The sequence below is a fragment of the Notolabrus celidotus genome, chromosome 20 (genome assembly GCF_009762535.1).
Source record: "Notolabrus celidotus isolate fNotCel1 chromosome 20, fNotCel1.pri, whole genome shotgun sequence".
Classification (NCBI taxonomy): Eukaryota; Metazoa; Chordata; class Actinopteri; order Labriformes; family Labridae; genus Notolabrus; species Notolabrus celidotus.
The window spans coordinates 11,626,974-11,645,237 of record NC_048291.1 but is presented as its reverse complement, the minus strand read 5'-3'; the positions used below and the strand labels follow the sequence as shown (position 1 = coordinate 11,645,237).

The following is an 18,264-nucleotide window of genomic DNA, read 5'->3' as shown; positions in this document are numbered from 1 at the left end:
CAATTTGACGTACGTGACTTCTCAATTCTACACCACAAACACATTCACACTAATTCATCACAGATTGTTTTTGCAGTGTCAAAGCTGGCAGCATAGACACGACCAGGAAGTGTGCCACAGCTGAATAAGAAAGAAGGAATTTATGTATATGTGTATGTATGCGTTCATATGTGTGTATGTATATGTGTGTGTATGTGTGTATATGTATGTATGTATGTATGTATGTATGTATGTATGTATGTATGTATGTATGTATGTATGTATGTATGTATGTATATATAGGTGTATGTGTGTGTATGTATGTGCATGTATGTATGTATGTATACATATATATGTATGTATGTATACATATATATACGTATATATATATATATATGTGTGTATATATATGTATATATATGTATATATATATATATATGTATATATATATATATATGTATATATATATATATATATATATATATTAGGGATGCACCGATATGAAAATGTTGGCCGATACCGATATCCGATATTAATATTTCTGTTATGTCCGATAACCGATATTTACCGATATCGATATATGTTAAAAAAAAATAAAGTTTCTGAGATGACAAAATTTTGTACAGACTTAAAATCATGCAAACAGAATTCTTGAATGTCTTCCTTTATTTTCAAAAGGTGTTTCACTTCTAAATAAGAAGGTTACAGGGCTACCATAAAACACAAGTAACCAACAGTGTTACTTTTTAGCAACCCTCACAACTTGTAGCAAGTGTGTAATTAAACCCCTCAACTCACAAAACTCCTGTGAGAATGTCTGGATCATAAATTACAAAAATGATCATAAATCAAAATAAAATCCTGAAAAAGTTACCTTAACAAACTTACCAGTATTCATGGCAACCAGGCATTTATTAAATTGCAAAACAAGTTTTAAGCTCCACTGCATTTCAACTCAAATCTGTGAAAAGGCTAAATCAAAAATATCAAAAACATGTCCTGACTGTCAGTTCCAACTTGCACTGTAATTTTCAAGTAAATGTCCCAACACTGAAACAATGTTTCCACCAAGCAAACATAAAAACACTATACAGGTGCAAATCAGTGCAAGTCAATTTCAAGTCCTATCTATAAAAATGCTAAATCAAAATATTAGAACTGTGACATAACTAACTCAAAAGACATGGTAGTCTGTGTACATTTACCAACTTAAAGCAGCCACAATGTACTCAAATTAATGTCCCAAACACTGAAACAGGGTTTCCACATGACACTGTAGGTTAAAGTCTAGGCCTCCTTCATCAGCAAAGGCAGGTTTTTTTTGACAAAGAGAAGCATTTCTGCTTTCTCACACTGGATCCTGTTTCTTTTTTCATCAATAATGTGTGATGCAGCAGAGAAGAGACGTTCGCTGTCCACACTTGTACATGGAGCTGAAAGGTACTTGCATGCTGCTTTGGCCAGGGCAGGAAAGCGAGACAAGTTGCTTTTCCAATACTTCAGTGGGCTCTCATTTCTGGGGATGGGGGCCTCACTCAAATAGCCATGCACCTACAGAAATGTAGACAAGTGTATTACTATGTATGTCTGATAAATTACCAGCAATCTGGACATTACAACATTTTCCTCTTAAGAGCTTTGTTGAACTTTGCTCTGAGCAGATGACCAGTGCTAAAGGTCGACCACAAGAGGGCAGAGAAGCATTACTAAATACGGTATTTCTTAACAATTAGTTTTTTTTTATTTAATTAAATTGACTAGTAACTCTATAGAATGTACAGCACATTAATAAAAAATACAAAATCATTACACAAAGGATTCTAACAGGCTTCATTATTTGAATAAGAGACAGGATCTGATAATACTATACCTGCACACTTGTGCGGCTCGTCAGGCCTGCGTGCTGTTCCATGATCAAGTTTTCCTCCAGAATTTCATCATACATGTCCAGCAGCGACTTTCCACCCTCGTCGCTTGTTCTTATCTTCTTCTCTTGAGGTTCTTCTGTGTCCGGTGTCTCCGTAGTTCTGTCGCTGTGCGTCATTTTGTCCACTTGCTTCTGGAGCATATTTACAGCCGCTTGCTTGGTGACCGTGTCAAAATAACGGTCTTTGTACCTAGGGTCAAGGATCGTTGCCAAGTAGTAAAGCGGCTCGGAGAAAGCGCTTCCAAATCGCTCGTTCACAGCTTCCAGTAGAGTGCTCTTTGCTGTGCAGACGCCACTGTCTGTGTCAGCCGTCTTGCTCAGCAAACGTTTCAGCGCCACAACAGAGGGAATCACGTCCGCAGCAGTAGCCAAGTGTGAGCTGATCTCCCTCGTTAATTGTTCAAATGGAGTGAGAAGCGTGGTCATGTTTTCAACGAGGCCCCACTGATATGCGCTGAAACAAGCAGGCAGCTCATGATCTGCTCCATACACACCAAGTGCGCGCTTCTGATCCAGTAAACTTTTCATCATATAAAAAGTACTATTCCACCTGGTTGTGACATCTTGTTGTAGCATCTTGGGTTTCATGCCTAACTCTTGCTGTATGATTCTCAGTCGAGAGGTGGCGAGTTGAGAGTGGCGAAAATGTCCGACTATTTTCCTTCCAATAGCCACACAGTCAGAGATGCTCCTCTGGCTTAACACTCCGTTATGCACTGCTAGCTGCAGCGTATGAGCCATGCAGCCCAGGCTTTTAACGCCGCACTCGTCCATTGCCTTCTGCATATTCCGAGCATTGTCGCGAAGCACAACATGCACATTGTCTTTTTTAATTTTCCACTGAGCAAACATGGAGTCAAATGCGCTAGCGATGGCAGCCCCAGTATGCGATCCTGCAAACTCTTGTGCATGCAAAACAGCTCTCTTCATTTCAAAGTTTTCATCAATCCACTGAGCAGTAAGGCTCAACATACTCATCTGACTTACGTCCGAACTCCATATATCCGTAGTGAAACTAATGTCAGTCACATTGTCCAACAATTTGTGGATATGCGTGGCCACGACTTCGTGCAAAGCAGGGAGGGAAACGTCGGAAAAGTAGCGCCGACTTGGAAGGCTGTAGCGGGGTTCAATATGCTCCATCAACCGCCGAAATCCTCTGTCCTCCACTATGGAAAATGGCTGGTCGTCAAGAGCAATCATTTCCATTACCTTATTCGTTATTGACCTGGCTTTTGCGCTGTCCTTGGCAAATTTCTTGGTTTGGTCGAGTACTTGCTGTATAGGGCTCCCAACTGCGGCTGCTGCTGTTGTTTTTGCCTTCTGGCTAACGTTGGCAGCGTTAGCTTCCTGCCATTGTTTGTGAACTTCTGGATGGCGGTTTTTCAAGTGACATATTAAATTTGTTGTGTTGAATGACTTGACGCGGCATCCCCCTCGCATTACCTCGACTTTGCAAGTGTTGCATACTGCTTTTCGAGTATCTTCAATCGACACCGTAAAAAACGACCACACCGCTGACATTTTTTCTTCGTTTTAGTTTCACCCCCCACAATTCCGTGTTGCAGTGTCACTGTCACATGCCCAAACAGATACCACATGGCCAAATCCCCCTCCCCCTCCCGGCACACTACACAAACAGCAACTAGACGGAAATAAACATCGGTTGTTAATATCGTCCCAATTTTACTCATCAGACCGATGCCGATATGTTAAAAAATGACAAACATCGGCCGATACCGATATTAATGCCGATATATCGTGCATCCCTAATATATATATATATATATGTATGGCAAGCCGTTCAGGAAATAATATATTGAATGAAAGTCTGAATATATTGAATGAAACTCGATATATATGGAATGAAGTCTGAATATATGGAATGAAACTCGATATATATGGAATGAAGTCTGAATATATTGAATGAAACTCGATATATATGGAATGAAGTCTGAATATATTGAATGAAACTCGATATATATGGAATGAAACTCGATATATATGGAATGAAAGTCTGAATATATGGAATGAAACTCGATATATATGGAATGAAAGTCTGAATATATGGAATGAAACTCGATATATATGGAATGAAAGTCTGAATATATGGAATGAAACTTGATATATATGGAATGAAAGTCTGAATATATTGAATGAAACTCGATATATATGGAATGAAAGTCTGAATATATGGAATGAAACTTGATATATATGGAATGAAGTCTGAATATATGGAATGAAACTTGATATATATGGAATGAAGTCTGAATATATTGAATGAAACTCGATATATATGGAATGAAACTCGATATATATGGAATGAAAGTCTGAATATATGGAATGAAACTCGATATATATGGAATGAAAGTCTGAATATATGGAATGAAACTCGATATATATGGAATGAAAGTCTGAATATATGGAATGAAACTTGATATATATGGAATGAAAGTCTGAATATATTGAATGAAACTCGATATATATGGAATGAAAGTCTGAATATATGGAATGAAACTTGATATATATGGAATGAAGTCTGAATATATTGAATGAAAGCTTAAATAAGTACTCTGAACACCACTTCTAATCGTATTGTTTTATTGTCATCAAAGAGACTCATCTTTTATTAATGTCTCTCTGAAAATAACCTTTTGCACTTCTTTTTAGTGTTTCTGAGGGGACACATTTTCCTCTACCTCTGTAACCTGTGGTAATTTGGTCGTACTTTTTCATTACACTCACTCACTGTCAGATGATGCACACAGGTATGAGCTCCACCTGTTAACATTGAACAGGATGCTACATTATCACAAGTCATAACAAAAGTTAGCTAGCGAACTAGAGGACTGAACCACCTGAATAAAGAAGGGGCAATATCTTTAGCCTTTGTAGAAGTGTGTATAACCTGTGATATTTTATATTTTCACATGTTCACTTGTTTACTACCCTCCTAAATGCTTCTGCAGCCCACTGCTTCGTGTTCCTCTCGTCTCTCTGTGCAGACGGTCCGATCATCACTTTTGGATGAAACCAACTTAATAGAGAGGAGGGGTGGGTTCCTTTTTCCTATACGGATTGACTTAACAGCACATGCATTACCAAAGGGGTTGATAACCCCTTCATTAATTAAAATTGCAGTGAAAACATCTCGTGCCTCCCTCATGGTTGCATTACTAAAAGCTACGTCTAACCGGAAAACAAAATCACACCCCTATGATCACACCCCAGAAAGACAAGATGGCGCAGGCCATACATGACGTGATTTTTCATTCCATATATTCCGAGTTTCATTCCATATATATCGAGTTTCATTCCATATATATCAAGTTTCATTCAATATATTCAGACTTCATTCCATATATATCGAGTTTCATTCAATATATTCAGACTTCATTCCATATATATCGAGTTTCATTCCATATATATCAAGTTTCATTCAATATATTCAGACTTCATTCCATATATATCGAGTTTCATTCAATATATTCAGACTTCATTCCATATATATCGAGTTTCATTCCATATATATCAAGTTTCATTCAATATATTCAGACTTCATTCCATATATATCAAGTTTCATTCAATATATTCAGACTTCATTCCATATATATCAAGTTTCATTCCATATATTCAGACTTCATTCCATATATATCAAGTTTCATTCCATATATATCAAGTTTCATTCAATATATTCAGACTTCATTCCATATATATCAAGTTTCATTCCATATATATCAAGTTTCATTCCATATATTCAGACTTCATTCCATATATATCAAGTTTCATTCCATATATATCAAGTTTCATTCAATATATTCAGACTTCATTCCATATATATCGAGTTTCATTCCATATATATCAAGTTTCATTCAATATATTCAGACTTTCAATCCATATATTCAGACTTCATTCCATATATATTAATTTCCTGAACGGCTTGCCATATATATGTATATATATATATATATATATATATATATATATATATATATGTGTGTGTGTGTAACTGGTTATTATCTGAATAGATCTTTCAGTTTTGCAATCCTATTTAAGTACTAGGTTATTGCTGTTAAAAATGTGTGTCCTTAAATAGTAGTCATGTTAATAATTTAAGACCAAAGTTCACAGTACAGAAGCCTGTGGCTGCATTTTTTAGAACTGTTTACACACGGCACCAGGCCACACTTTTGTTTGTTATACCACTACCTAATGTATGTTGGGCTGTTCCTTGTACTCCCTGATTTAATATGTGGCCAAAATGTTATCTGGTCAGGATTGTACATTTCTTGTGAATTTGTTATGTCTTTGTCAGGAGAGGAGAGGGGGAAAGTTCAAAGGAGCTTTAAAAGAGAGAAAAAAAAAAGAAAAAAAATAGTAGTGCTGTTTTCGCCTAAACAAAAGTCAAGTTTTACTTCAATGTATACCTGTTGTAAGGAATAATAATATGTAAACTGAAATTTGAAGAATGTTTTTTTTTGCAACACTCTGAAAAGAAAAAAAGAAAAAAAGAAAGAAGGAATCTGTGCACGTCAGCCAACACAGAGATGAAACTGATGCTCCGACAGATAGAGCAGCTAAGGCACTTTCTTAAAGAACATGATCTGAAGCATGTAATTAGACCATCAGCTTTTTAATAAGACGCAACATGCATGTCTTCATCAGGGTATGAAGTAGGGAAGATTTAAAATACTGCATCATGGGGCACCGCATGGCCACAGCTTTAGTCCTTGTCGCAGTGGTCGCTGGTTCCACTCTTGTTCTTGACCCTTGGCTGCATGTCTTCCCTCTCTCTCTACTCCCCACATTACCTGTCTCTTCAGCTGTCCTATCAATCAAACCAAAAGTGCCCATTTTTTTAATTTCTGTATCACACATTCAGTGTTGAATACCTGAGAGCCAGACTTGAATAAAAGTATAGATATCACACCAGAAATGAAAAAATGGTGGATTTAATACTCAGCTTTCCAAATATTGCTAGAGTTAAAAGTCTTTAAATGTAGTGGGATTTATTGTTTTTACCCAAAGTAATTTTCGGATATTTATCGCTCTTAAAGCTCCTGTGGAGAACTTTCAGTGTCCACCAGTCAGTCAATTTTGTTTCCCCCTGACTAGGAATCAGTACCTATCACGTACATGTACATTACAGATATCTATATTGAGCATAGTGTTAGATCAGGCAAGCCACAAAGTCAAGCTGCTCTTAACCAGCCACTATCACCTGACAGATCAGCTGATTACATCTACACATCCAATTGGCAAGAAACAAAATGGGCGTTCTACTTAAACTGCTTCAGCCTGCCTGATCTTGCTGCCCTCCCTGCAAACTGCTTTGTAACCCACCTCCACCCCAGAACCTGCTTTTATGCTTCGTCTGATTTAACCAGTATCATATGTGTCTTTGCTGCTGCTGCTCTCCCTGCCTTTGCTTTTCATGTATGCACATGAAAGAGAGGGGAGGTGTGCTCTCCCCGCCTCAGGCTTGGGCATTCCACGTATGCACATGGAAAGGCAGGGAGCTCCCAGAACAGAGCCATACCGCCAAATAAAACTTACTAGATGCATATTTAATCATTCTTTTGACAAGGGTGGTCCTGACTTGAATATACACGTATATGAAGTTATTCTGAACAGAAAGTCTCCCCTGCTTAATTTTCACCATCAAATGTATCACTAATTAAGAATCGGTGCTGGGAAATATGAATGATAACTATTTTCTGCAGCATGGATCAATCACTTTGACTGACACCTTCCCCTGCAGCAATTTCAGACTTAAAAACATAACTTCTTGGAAACAGTCAGTCTTAATGCTGAGTGTCTGGTGAGTTTCTGGAGTTCGTAAAGATGAATCAGTATTCATTTTAGTCTGTTTCATAGCTAGTTAAAAACTCCTCACAGGAGCTTTAAGTATGAAAGTACAAGAACAAGTAGCTAGTGGCAATGCCATTGCTGTCTCCATGATCCATCCTGTATCACTGCTGAGATGTATTTGACTCAAATCACATCTTACTTGAATCTGAACTTGACTTAAAAGTGAAACCACAGCTTTAAAATCTTTTGTTGCATGTTTGCACTTGATTTACCTTCTTCTTGTTCTTGTTCTTCTTCTTCTTGGTTGTTACAGCAGTTGGCATCAAGGATGTTGCATTACTGCCACCTCCAGTTTGTTTCCATTCATTTTACACCCTATTTCAGTAAAAAATACAAAAATCAGTAAATCATCAGTCCACCAAATTTTTTCAGATTTATTTTTCAGGAATGAGATGCGTGGGTGAAGTGAATCGCATCAAAAAACACATTTATTTTGGAAATCAGTGAAGTTAAAGTGGAAGTTGACAGAAATGTAAACAGAAACATAAAGTGCAGCTACTCCCAGAAAATACTAAAGTCCAAGTTTGTGACATTACACAACTGTAAACATCATTATAAAAATTATAAACTTTTTTGGAAAAGAAGTCGATCAATTAAGCTCATATCTTTACATGTTGTCTTCAGATGAGAGATTCAATAACTTTCCATGCATCAGTTGTCTTAATTGAGTGAGATCTACCCTGTGCACTTTCAACTTGATGTGTACTTATAAGTGATGAGACAGGGTCTCGCTCATATTTACATTTGATATGTGTGTGTGTGTAAGTGTGTGGATATCCTCTCCTTTTTTGAAAGACTGTCTGGATCAAATCATGTCAATTAATCAATCAACACATTTATTTATATCAGGGATGTGGACCCTGAGTTGACCAAACTCTTAAATGTCGTCACTCTTGCTTGTCAACTCCAGAGTTACTCATCAGTTAAACTAATAATTAATATTTTATTATTGTAAGCCTAAAATACGAGTCATATGTCGTGCCTAAGTTATAGCCCAGCCACCTGCCACTTGCCAAGGCTGCATCTCCAGTTAAAGGCTACTACCACAACAACACTGTCATGCTCTACTACCCAGATGTAAACAAGCACAGGTGTCAGATAGCACCTCATGCTCACTAATGACAGTTTTCTGAGTGTGTTCTTACCTTTGGACTAGTTTGTGAGTCAGAATTTAAAGTTACGATTAAACAACCAGGAAATTAGCCACTTCAAAACATCCCTAGATTATGTAGCACCCTATCATTAAATCAGTTATCTCAGGACACTTACAAAGAACTCTTTTTATCGTGTCTATTATTATAACACCAGGTGTGTGTGAACATGTGTGTATCGTGTCAAAAGCAGCCCTCCTCCTGTACGTGTTGAATGGATAGTGTGCGGTTGTTTGCATTAGCGTCCATCACATGCGCACCTTCATTGTTTGTGCATCTTATGTGTGCATTGTTTTTGGAATAACCCCCCGATCTGATTTTGCCCTAGTTTATCTGCCAAGACTTGTCTTTGTAATCTGATCCCTTCACATGCAAAAAAAAAAAAAAAAGCAGCCTTTCTGCCCAGACTTCACACAGATGTTGCTCGCCTTACACTTGCAGGGCCCTCACAGGCTCCCCTCACTCTAAAATGGCGGATCAGCAGCTCACTGTGTGTGTGGTTCAATTCCCCTTGAAGAGAGGAGCCGAGCGATGAAGAGTACAGCTCTTTGTATAAATACATAATGATACAGTGGGCACGGCGAACTGTACACGTTTCAGATATGTATTCTCCTGCAGCAGGGGAGCTTGGTAAAATAAAAAATAAATCATCTCTGTTCTTGTTTTGGGTTCTGATTCAGATGTAAAAATGCAGAGGAGTTGAACTTAAGTTCTTAAGGCTCAGTCGTTTTTCTCTGTGCTGTTTTTGTTGAGGCACGTTACATCAGCAGCACCAATTCAACCCGTAGTTCTAACAACTTCACTGAGATCTGTAGCCACTTCTAATCTCCTCCTGCCTTTTTATTTTATTTTTTCACTTATGTGAAGCGGCTCCTTTTTTTCCCTCTTGCAGCAAAGCATTTTTAAATTCAAATCGCTCCTTGGTGAACTCTCTGAGTGCCAACTCAGTGGATGTGGAGGTGAAAACTTTGTGAGTGGCGTCATTTTTGATGTACCCCCTTGTTCCTGACATGGTTTTTGTCACTTTGGAAAAAAAAAAAAGAGGGGGGTATATCAAAAAATGTCTTTCCAGCAGCAACTCACCCTCCCAACCCGTCCCACGCAAGCCTGCACACACACACACACACCCCAACTTCATTAGCATACATCAAGCCTCCCAACGACGTGACAAACTTCATTTGAACGTTGAAAGTGTTGAGGGCTTGTTCCTTTCTGCTGGCAGCTGTCAAAAACCACGCCATGTGACGGCACCAAATGCAAGGGAAAGTCAAAACCACAATCTAAAGACTATATATAGATGAAATGTTGTCATTTTAAGATGACTGGGATGGGAAAACGACTGCCTCTCCTCGTAGTCTTCAAAAACTAGAGAATTGCGCTTCATCAAGAACAAACAAAGCCTCATTTTGAAAGAGCTACGGAGATGAAACCTGATTTCTCTCCAGAAAGTCAAAGTCCTTTTTCTTTGCTTTGGGAAAAAAGTGGCACACTTTTTTTCCTCCCCTTGTGTTTCCCTTCCTCTCTTAGTATTTTTCAAACTTACTCTCATCTGCAGTCCATCAATGACCGAAACCTCATGGACGGTTTTATCAGCAGTGTTGTTCAAAGGCACTCGACATCTGTCCTAATGCTGAGGAGGCTTCTCTTTTTCTATCCGATGCCTTCATATACCGCCTGCCACCTGTCAGAAAAATAAACAGGCCTTTGCTGTTAAGAAAGAAGAGAAAAACGTGTGTTTGCGTAAAGACACGCAGAGATGTAAGAGAAGGGACCTTGGAAGAGGCAAGAGGATGCGAGGCAGACATCTTTAGGGACTTTGAGAAGCTCCTGTTTTGAATTTGAACACCACTGAGAGAGGCAGTGAAGTCAGACATTTGAATTACCTCTCCTTGTCTGCTTTTTTATCCTAGCATATGTTTCCACAACAGAGATGCTTCTTCATTTTTAAAGGCTGCTGCATCCACCCACACACATTGCAAAGTAAAGTATGGCTAAGCTTTAGGTAGACATGCTGGGGGAAGATGTGATTGCAAATGCTTTGGGCTGCTGGTGTGCAGAAGGAGCAGAAATCTGTGATTTACACATTGAGGCTATTGAAGATATGCAGCATATAGTTATGCAAATGTGTGTGCGGTATTAAACATAATGAGTGTGATGCAAAAACAAGAAGAGTGAAACCTCTGCAAATGTAAAAAGTGTTTCCAGTCTTTCTCACACCTACAGCTGCAGCAGCCGCTCACATGTAGGCCATAAAGACGTTAGAACAGACTCCAGACGTACAACCTTATTGGATCATATAATACAGCAAACATTCATGGCTTGTCTAGTTTGATCAGCCGTGCGGCCGTACGTACAGTATCCAGCCGTCCCTGCTGCTCTCTGCGAGTCTGGGTGAACACGCTGCCGAAGCCTTGCCCATTCTAATGTATGGGAAGGAAAAATGGAGACAGCATTGCCACAGAGCTAGGAGCTTGTAATTTAGGCAGAGCGGATCTCTCATTGACGGCACCATGGATGAACCAAGAATGCAAAAACGAAGGAGCGAGGCTTTTGAAGAATCTAGACTTATATTCAGAGTGGTTGGTAAGGGATGTGTTTATTCAACCATTGTTTATTGCTCCGCTCTGAGGTAGTAGAGTGTGTTTTGTCTTGGCTTGCCATTTTGTTATGACTACAGAAGCTGCTATAGATAGACAGACTTTTTGAAAGTCTTGCACTCCTGTAGCTTCAGCTGATTTTTGTAACTCCTGGACTTTCAAATGAAAGCTTCTGAAACCAGCTTTGATGCCTTTTGTTTGAAAAAGACCTCTCCTAAATTATCCCTCATTTTATTCATACAGAGAGAAAGACATTTTTCTTTAAACTGATGGGCTCTGTACCTAATGTTGTTGTCCCGACACTTTAAAAAGAACAGGGCAGAAGGAGCCTGAAAATTTGGCAGAGTTGTGGCAGACTAATCTACTGCACGCTGCGCCGAGACAAAGTGAACTGCTTCATGTTGGGATCATTTATACTGGAGCTTGCTTTGAAGTGCTTCCCAATCCCTTTCATTGTGCCTAGGAAGATTAATTAGCCAAAGCCAGAACAATCAGTTAAATCCACAACAGGAAAATTATTTTAGGAAAACCAATCTTTTTTTCCCCTCCCCCTCACCTCATTCACGTTCTCCTCGCTTGAAAGACCGGACTGATGAGAGGAGAGGTGGAGAGCGTGGGGACATTCTTGATGTTTGCCGATCTTTGGCTCTGTCAAAGACATTATAATCGCTCAAAATGCTCAGACTCTCCCCTGGTTACACCTTGAAAAATGTGGTTGAAAACTGTTGCTTTTCTAAGCTCCTGTTGATTCCTCCCGCTCTGTTAAACCATTCATCAAGCACATAATTAATTGATTCAGCAACTCTTTTCAAAGTGCAGTAAATGCTTTTACAATACTGTTAAAGCTCTGTGCCTGTGTGCAAGCCTTGATATGTGTGTGCATCCATTCATGTGCGTTTGTGGGTAAAAGGCGGGGGGTTGCTCTAACCAAACCCTTTTCAACTTCTATAATCAGACTCTGGTTTAGTGGAGTGTAATTTAGCCCCAGACAGACTTCCTCCCGTCCTCCCCGGTGGAGCTAGCAAGCTAGCAAGCAATGAGCTGCTGCTGCTGCGTTTGATGTGTCCTGCCCTCCGTCGTGGCCCTGTCCCCGTCCAAACCCAGCTGTGTAACAGGCCCATAAAAGCATTGTGTCAGATGTGGCTGTAGTCATCAGCAGCCAGTAGGGGGTGTCGTGCAGAGCAAGGCATGCCAGTCTGCAGGCCCCCTGTGGAGATGTGAAGGAGCTGTGAAGAGCGAGGGAATACTCTGAGCCATGAATAAAGAGGGGATACCCACTGTCTGTGTTGTGAGTGTGTGTGACTCCTCTGAGGGAACTACACACTTTGGCACTGTGTCTGGAAACGCGTATGTGTGTTTGTGTGTGTATTTAAGAGTGTGAGTGTGCGAAATATGCATATACTGTAATTCAGTCAAAGACTAAAATAACTTACACACGTTATAAATACAAATGAGATGACACATTTCTGCTCTGAGCAGGTGTTTCTGTGTGTGAATCATTAATGCAGGTTTATGTATTAGATGGTTAAGTAACTAATAAGTGTTGCTGATTCAGTCATGCATTAGCTCAGGTGTTTCTTCTAAGTTTACTGACTCTGCTTGGCTGCTCTGCCTCTGTCTCCTCAGGTGACCGCGGCGTGTCAGGAGTACGAGAGGAAGATCAAAGGTTTGATGCCGGCAGCGCTCAGGCAGGAACTCGAGGACACCATCACCTCTCTGAAATCTCAGGTGAGAGATCACTGTATGTCACATACAAATCAGATACAGACAGGACTAGAACAAACACGCTGACATACTCCGTCTGCTCACTTTAGTTTCAAGAATGTCAAATATTGACTGAGGGCTCTGAGTTTTATCTTGAAATATTCCCTCTGCCTTTTCCTCCTCCATTTATACCTACCCTTTTAATAAATACATGTTGAGTACAGGTGCATCTGAAAAAAACTCCTCTTTGTTGTCTTTATTCTCACCAAGGGACACCATCATTACGCCGTTTCGGGGTGCAATGTGTCAGAACAAAGGCGTAATGATGTCAGACCTCTGTTCCAGCGCTGTAGCATAATTGCAGTGTATACAAGGCTATTGAAGCCCCGGCTGCTCTTACAGCGATTTTTAGTTTGTCTGTACTTTTGGGTCAGGTGGGTCTCGTCTTCCTCTTAACACAATCCCACAAACTCTCTATGGGGTTCAGGTTGAGTTGGCTTTGAACCAATCAAAACCCTCGGACAAATAACCCTGATGAACATGCATGCAAGAGTTGTGTGTTTGAGAAAGCGGTAGTGAACTCAATCATGCTGTAACTTTAGACCCTGGCAATGCTTAATAGGGTGTTTTTCGACCGCAGGAACTTACCCCGGAACTAGGGACTTTACCCCTGAACTACAGCGCTTTGACTGGAGGAACAAGGGTCTAAATTTAGTCCAGGAGTAGATAATCTCCCCCCTGAAAAGCCCCTGCTTGGGGGGTATTACTTTTCAAAGGTCCTGGGACTTTTGGTTGAACGTAACAGTGTTTTTGGAGTTTACACAGTTGTTGAAACACAGAGGGGGTTCCTGGGAATTCATACTAGTTTAGTTTTTTTATTAAGATTTCAAAATATTATTGAATATAATTTTTTTCTCCATACGCCATTAGCCTGATTTGCACAATCTATCCAGGACTTCAGCCCACAGTCAAAATGCAGACAACAATGGGGGCACAGGAACCTTTTAGTTCCGGGGAAAGTAGTTCTGGGGGCTAAAAGACCCCGGAACTCTTGGTTGAAATGCACCTTTAGAAACCTTAATACCTCCCTCTCTATGAAGCTGATCACACAATCCCTCCTTGCACAAACTCATCCATGAAACTGAACCACTTATTCATCTTATTTTCTCAGCTTTAACGATGTTACTAATAATAAAAGAGGTTTCTGTAATGATGACAGGACCATGCATTACAAGTTTTTGTGTGACCTTGTCTTAAACCACTACCTTGTCCACTTGGATCCCATTTCAGACCTCTGCTCTTTGATTGGATGTTTATAAGATGTAATTTGTGACTCCTCTCACTGATGATGTTGTGAATTTCTGCACATTTAAGTGAATCATGTTAAGAAAATAAATAAAGGTGGGTGTATCTGAGTGTCAAGAGGATATCTACCACATTTTCTTGTTGGGTTATTTTTCATCTTCCTCACCACTCTTCGGTGCCAAATGAAATGCTAGAACTTTCTTGAGGTCTCCCCCACAGAAAGGAATGTAGCCTCGGCTCCACTACGGTAGTCCCAGAACAATGCAGATTCTTTGAGAGACATGATTATTCTGCCAGGCTCTAGATGCCGTGTAAATGTAGAAGCGGTTTATTTTCACTTTTAGCCGAAGACACTTCATAAATAAACTCATACTTTGTGGCCAAACAAAAGAATGGCGCTGCCTTGGCTCGCAGCATCCTAACCTCCACTAACCTGGCTCATAATCTTTCCTCTGTCCCTCTGCGGCCTAACCCCGCTGCCCTAATCTCCTGACCCCCAACCCCTGCCGTCCTGACCCCTGGACTCAACAACCAAGCCTTTCTTTCTCTTTGCTAACCCCCTCCACCCAAAAGCACAATTGACCCAAAGCCATCATGCCTCCTCCACTTCAAGTTTCTCCTCTGTTCTTTCCTCGTCATGATCACACAGCTCATCAAGGTGAGCCCATTTTAGAGATTTCATTTTAAATGTTGCATTGTCTGTGTGTGTTGCAGGTTAACTTCCTCCAGAAGAGAGCCTCTTTGCTGCAGGAAGAGCTGGATGCCTGTCGCGGCAGGAGGTTAGCATGATTGTTTAGATTGTGTGGAAATGTTTGTGCATATGTTCCTGTACATAGTTCATGTGAAAGTCTGTGCTTCTGCACAACACAATGCATGCACCCTACAAACTCTCTTTCTTTACTATCAGAGGTACGTTAATGCACCTCAGGTAGGGAAGTACAAGCATCCACAATCACTCATACAGAACATCTTATACCTCTTTATTAGTGGCACAGGTAGATGAGGTGCTTTGACTGTGACAGCTTCCTGTCCTGGGGGCTTTGATTTTCCACCCCGTCCGTCACACTGTACGAGACATTTAAGTCTTTATGAAAGCTCCCGAAGATCGCAGTGATGAGAGGGCTTGTCAAACGACGCTGCAACTCACGTCACGACGAACATCTCTCAGGACTGTCAGTCACACACATCACAGTAAATAACCTTTTAATTCACTGCGCTCTTTTTCACAACTTAAAGTGACAGAGACGCTAAAGATCTTAAAGGGACAGTCAATCAGATAGTTGGATTAGATGGTGTTCCTTAGTATTGATCCCTTTTTTTAATAATGTTGGTTTGATTTGGAACTGGAGCTGAAAAAATTAAGAATTGTTTTAATGGTAGGTTAAAAAGCCAATTAATTATTCACCTAAATAACTGGGCTGCAAAGAATTCACCTTCAGCTTTTTGTTTGATGATTTTTTAATAAAACCACTAAAGGTATCCAGCTCAAGACATTAAAGACAGGAGACACTGAGAACCACAGCTTTAGCTCCCACTAAATCTGGGCACATAAGCCATTAAGACGCTGTCTAATTCACAAAGCACGCCCAAAGGGTTAAATGCACCACAAACTGCTGCAGAGCAAATCGCTCAGTGTTGTTTGCATACATTTAAATGAGCCATTAAGTGTTAACTTGGGGCAAAACAGGCCCCTGTCTATGCAGTGAGCCTCATCCTAAAGAAATTTGGATCCACAAACACCAGTACTGACCGCCACAAGCAGTTAGATGGAATGTTTTATGTCTGCTCAGAGTTGGTGGTAACTGGTGGTAATATTGTTGTCACACTCAAACTTGTCAGTGATCAGAGCCGGCCCTTATCAACTTTGTGCCCTAGGCAAGATTTTAACTGGTGCCCCTTGTATTCTAGCCAACTCCACCAACAATCACATATGCACATAAAGAAAACTGACACACACCTTTATGTTTTACCGATTTTCTTATTTCAAAATGACCTCTAAAAGAACATTAAGAAAATGGTAACAACACTGATATTTAGCGGGAGGAAAAATACAATTTCAAAATACATAATGTAATAGTAGGATTTATTCAGTCATTATACAACACAATCATTTTCACAGTACAGACACTTTAAACAAAGCAACAGTAATGTATTAAGTGATGACTGAAGGCAGAAGCAAAATGCTTATTTAAGCCTAGCCTACATTTTCTATCTAATTAGGCTAACAGCTTCCAAAGTGTAAAGAAAACAACAACAAAACAACAACAGTAAATCATGAACACTTAAAGACTTCAAAAACTGCTTTGGAAGCAATTTTTTTGAAAACCAAGTGAATCATAAGCTTTTAAATGTTTACTGTCGCTGTGTGGCATCATTCCTCAATTTAACCCAGAATTAAATTAGATAAAACAATATTGTTTTTCCTATTATCTTGAAATTTTCTTCCTCACTCATTTAGCGGCGCCCCCTATGAACAGCTGGTGCCCCCAGCATTTGCCTATACTGCCTATGCCACGGGCCGGCCCTGTCAGTGATCATGACGACAATTCCATGTCTGGATGATCTAGTAAATATGAAAGCTGTAAATACTAACTCTGTAAATATTATCTGTGAAGGTTCTCAGTCACCAGGTCATGGTATTTGAAAGATTGATCCAAAAAAGGCAACTGGACTTGATGTTTCACCTCTCTCCTCCGAAAGTTTTCTTCATTCAGCTCATCATCTTTTTATGGACAGAATTGATTACAGTCAGGGAGAGAGCACAGCTCTACACAGCAATAGGTGGAGATGCTAACAGCTTGTTCCGACAATCAAAAGCAAAACAAGAGCAAAACTGCCAAACTTTGCAGGTGTTTTTGCGCTTGAATATCATTGGTGCGATATGCTTTGTGAACATGACCTCAAGAGCACATTTTGAGAGCTAATGATGCTCAACTGTTGGTGTTATTAGGGTCCACAATCCATTTTTAGTTTCCCTACTCTGGAAAAAAACGAGAACAGTAAAATGTTTTGGCATTTATTATATAGACATAAATCAATCAATAATCAAATAGTTCCTGAATGAATCATTTAACCTCTTTCTGGTTAAACATGAATAACCAAACTCTGTTTTTACAGGTAACCACGGAAAACCACAAATCAACCCGACACCTGAATATGAAGGACCAAACATCCGAACAGATGTGAGCATAACTAACTTACAAGTATTTCCACACCTGTCGTGCCACTGGACAAGTCATCCTTTGTTTTGATGTGCTGTTGTCTCTCTGGGTTTTATTAACATATGAAATATTTATTTATTTTCCAGTTTTAGTTTGCTTTTTCCTTGTGTAAAAAAAATACATTTTCATGTTCACAGCTGGCTACATTGTTCAGTTTTTTTTATATATATCATTAACTTGTTACTGTTGCTAATATTTGATAGACTTTTGATCTTAATTGTCATATCCATCATTTAATAAAAAAACTTTACATCATTTTCAGTTGTCATGCAGTTTATATTTTTCTTCCTCAGCATGTTTTCATCTCCTTCAAATACCTTTATAATTAATCCCCCAATTAGGAAAAGCCATGCTGTTGCCTTTGTTTTTGTGTGACCACAACATGCATGTTAACAGAGATTAGCTCTGTAACTTTACACTGCAGTCAGAGACCTTGAATTCCCAGCCGCTCCATCACTATTTAGCATCAGCTCTCTGCTCGAGCGCCTATTTGAACTGTAAAGAGTAGT

At 39.6% G+C, this 18,264-nt stretch overlaps 2 protein-coding genes across 2 annotated transcripts in view; one reads left to right on the top strand and one right to left on the bottom strand.

The window, feature by feature from the left end:
- Positions 1–18,012, top strand: part of LOC117832143 (centrosomal protein of 112 kDa-like) — a 143,243-nt gene extending 125,231 nt beyond the window's left edge. Inside the window, 3 exon segments of the mRNA XM_034711133.1 lie at positions 13,152–13,253; positions 15,249–15,313; positions 17,652–18,012. Of these exon segments, the coding sequence (XP_034567024.1) occupies positions 13,152–13,253; positions 15,249–15,313; positions 17,652–17,655 (171 nt within the window). The 3' untranslated portion in view covers positions 17,656–18,012.
- Positions 608–3,650, bottom strand: LOC117832144 (zinc finger BED domain-containing protein 4-like). The gene is made up of 2 exons (XM_034711134.1): positions 1,850–3,650; positions 608–1,530 (listed from the first exon to the last, which is right to left on the bottom strand). Exons 1-2 carry the CDS (start codon positions 3,428–3,430, stop codon positions 1,267–1,269), a joined length of 1,845 nt encoding a protein of 614 aa, XP_034567025.1. The 5' UTR covers positions 3,431–3,650; the 3' UTR covers positions 608–1,266.
- Positions 18,013–18,264: the final 252 nt, after the last annotated feature.

Bases quoted from the DNA above. Each gene is read 5' to 3' on its own strand.
- LOC117832144 (XM_034711134.1), bottom strand. From the start codon at position 3,430: ATGTCAGCGGTGTGGTCGTTTTTTACGGTGTCGATTGAAGATACTCGA. The intron at 1,531-1,849 runs GTATAGTATTAT...ACATTTCTGTAG, and splicing joins CGAGCCGCACAAGTGTGCAG to GTGCATGGCTATTTGAGTGA.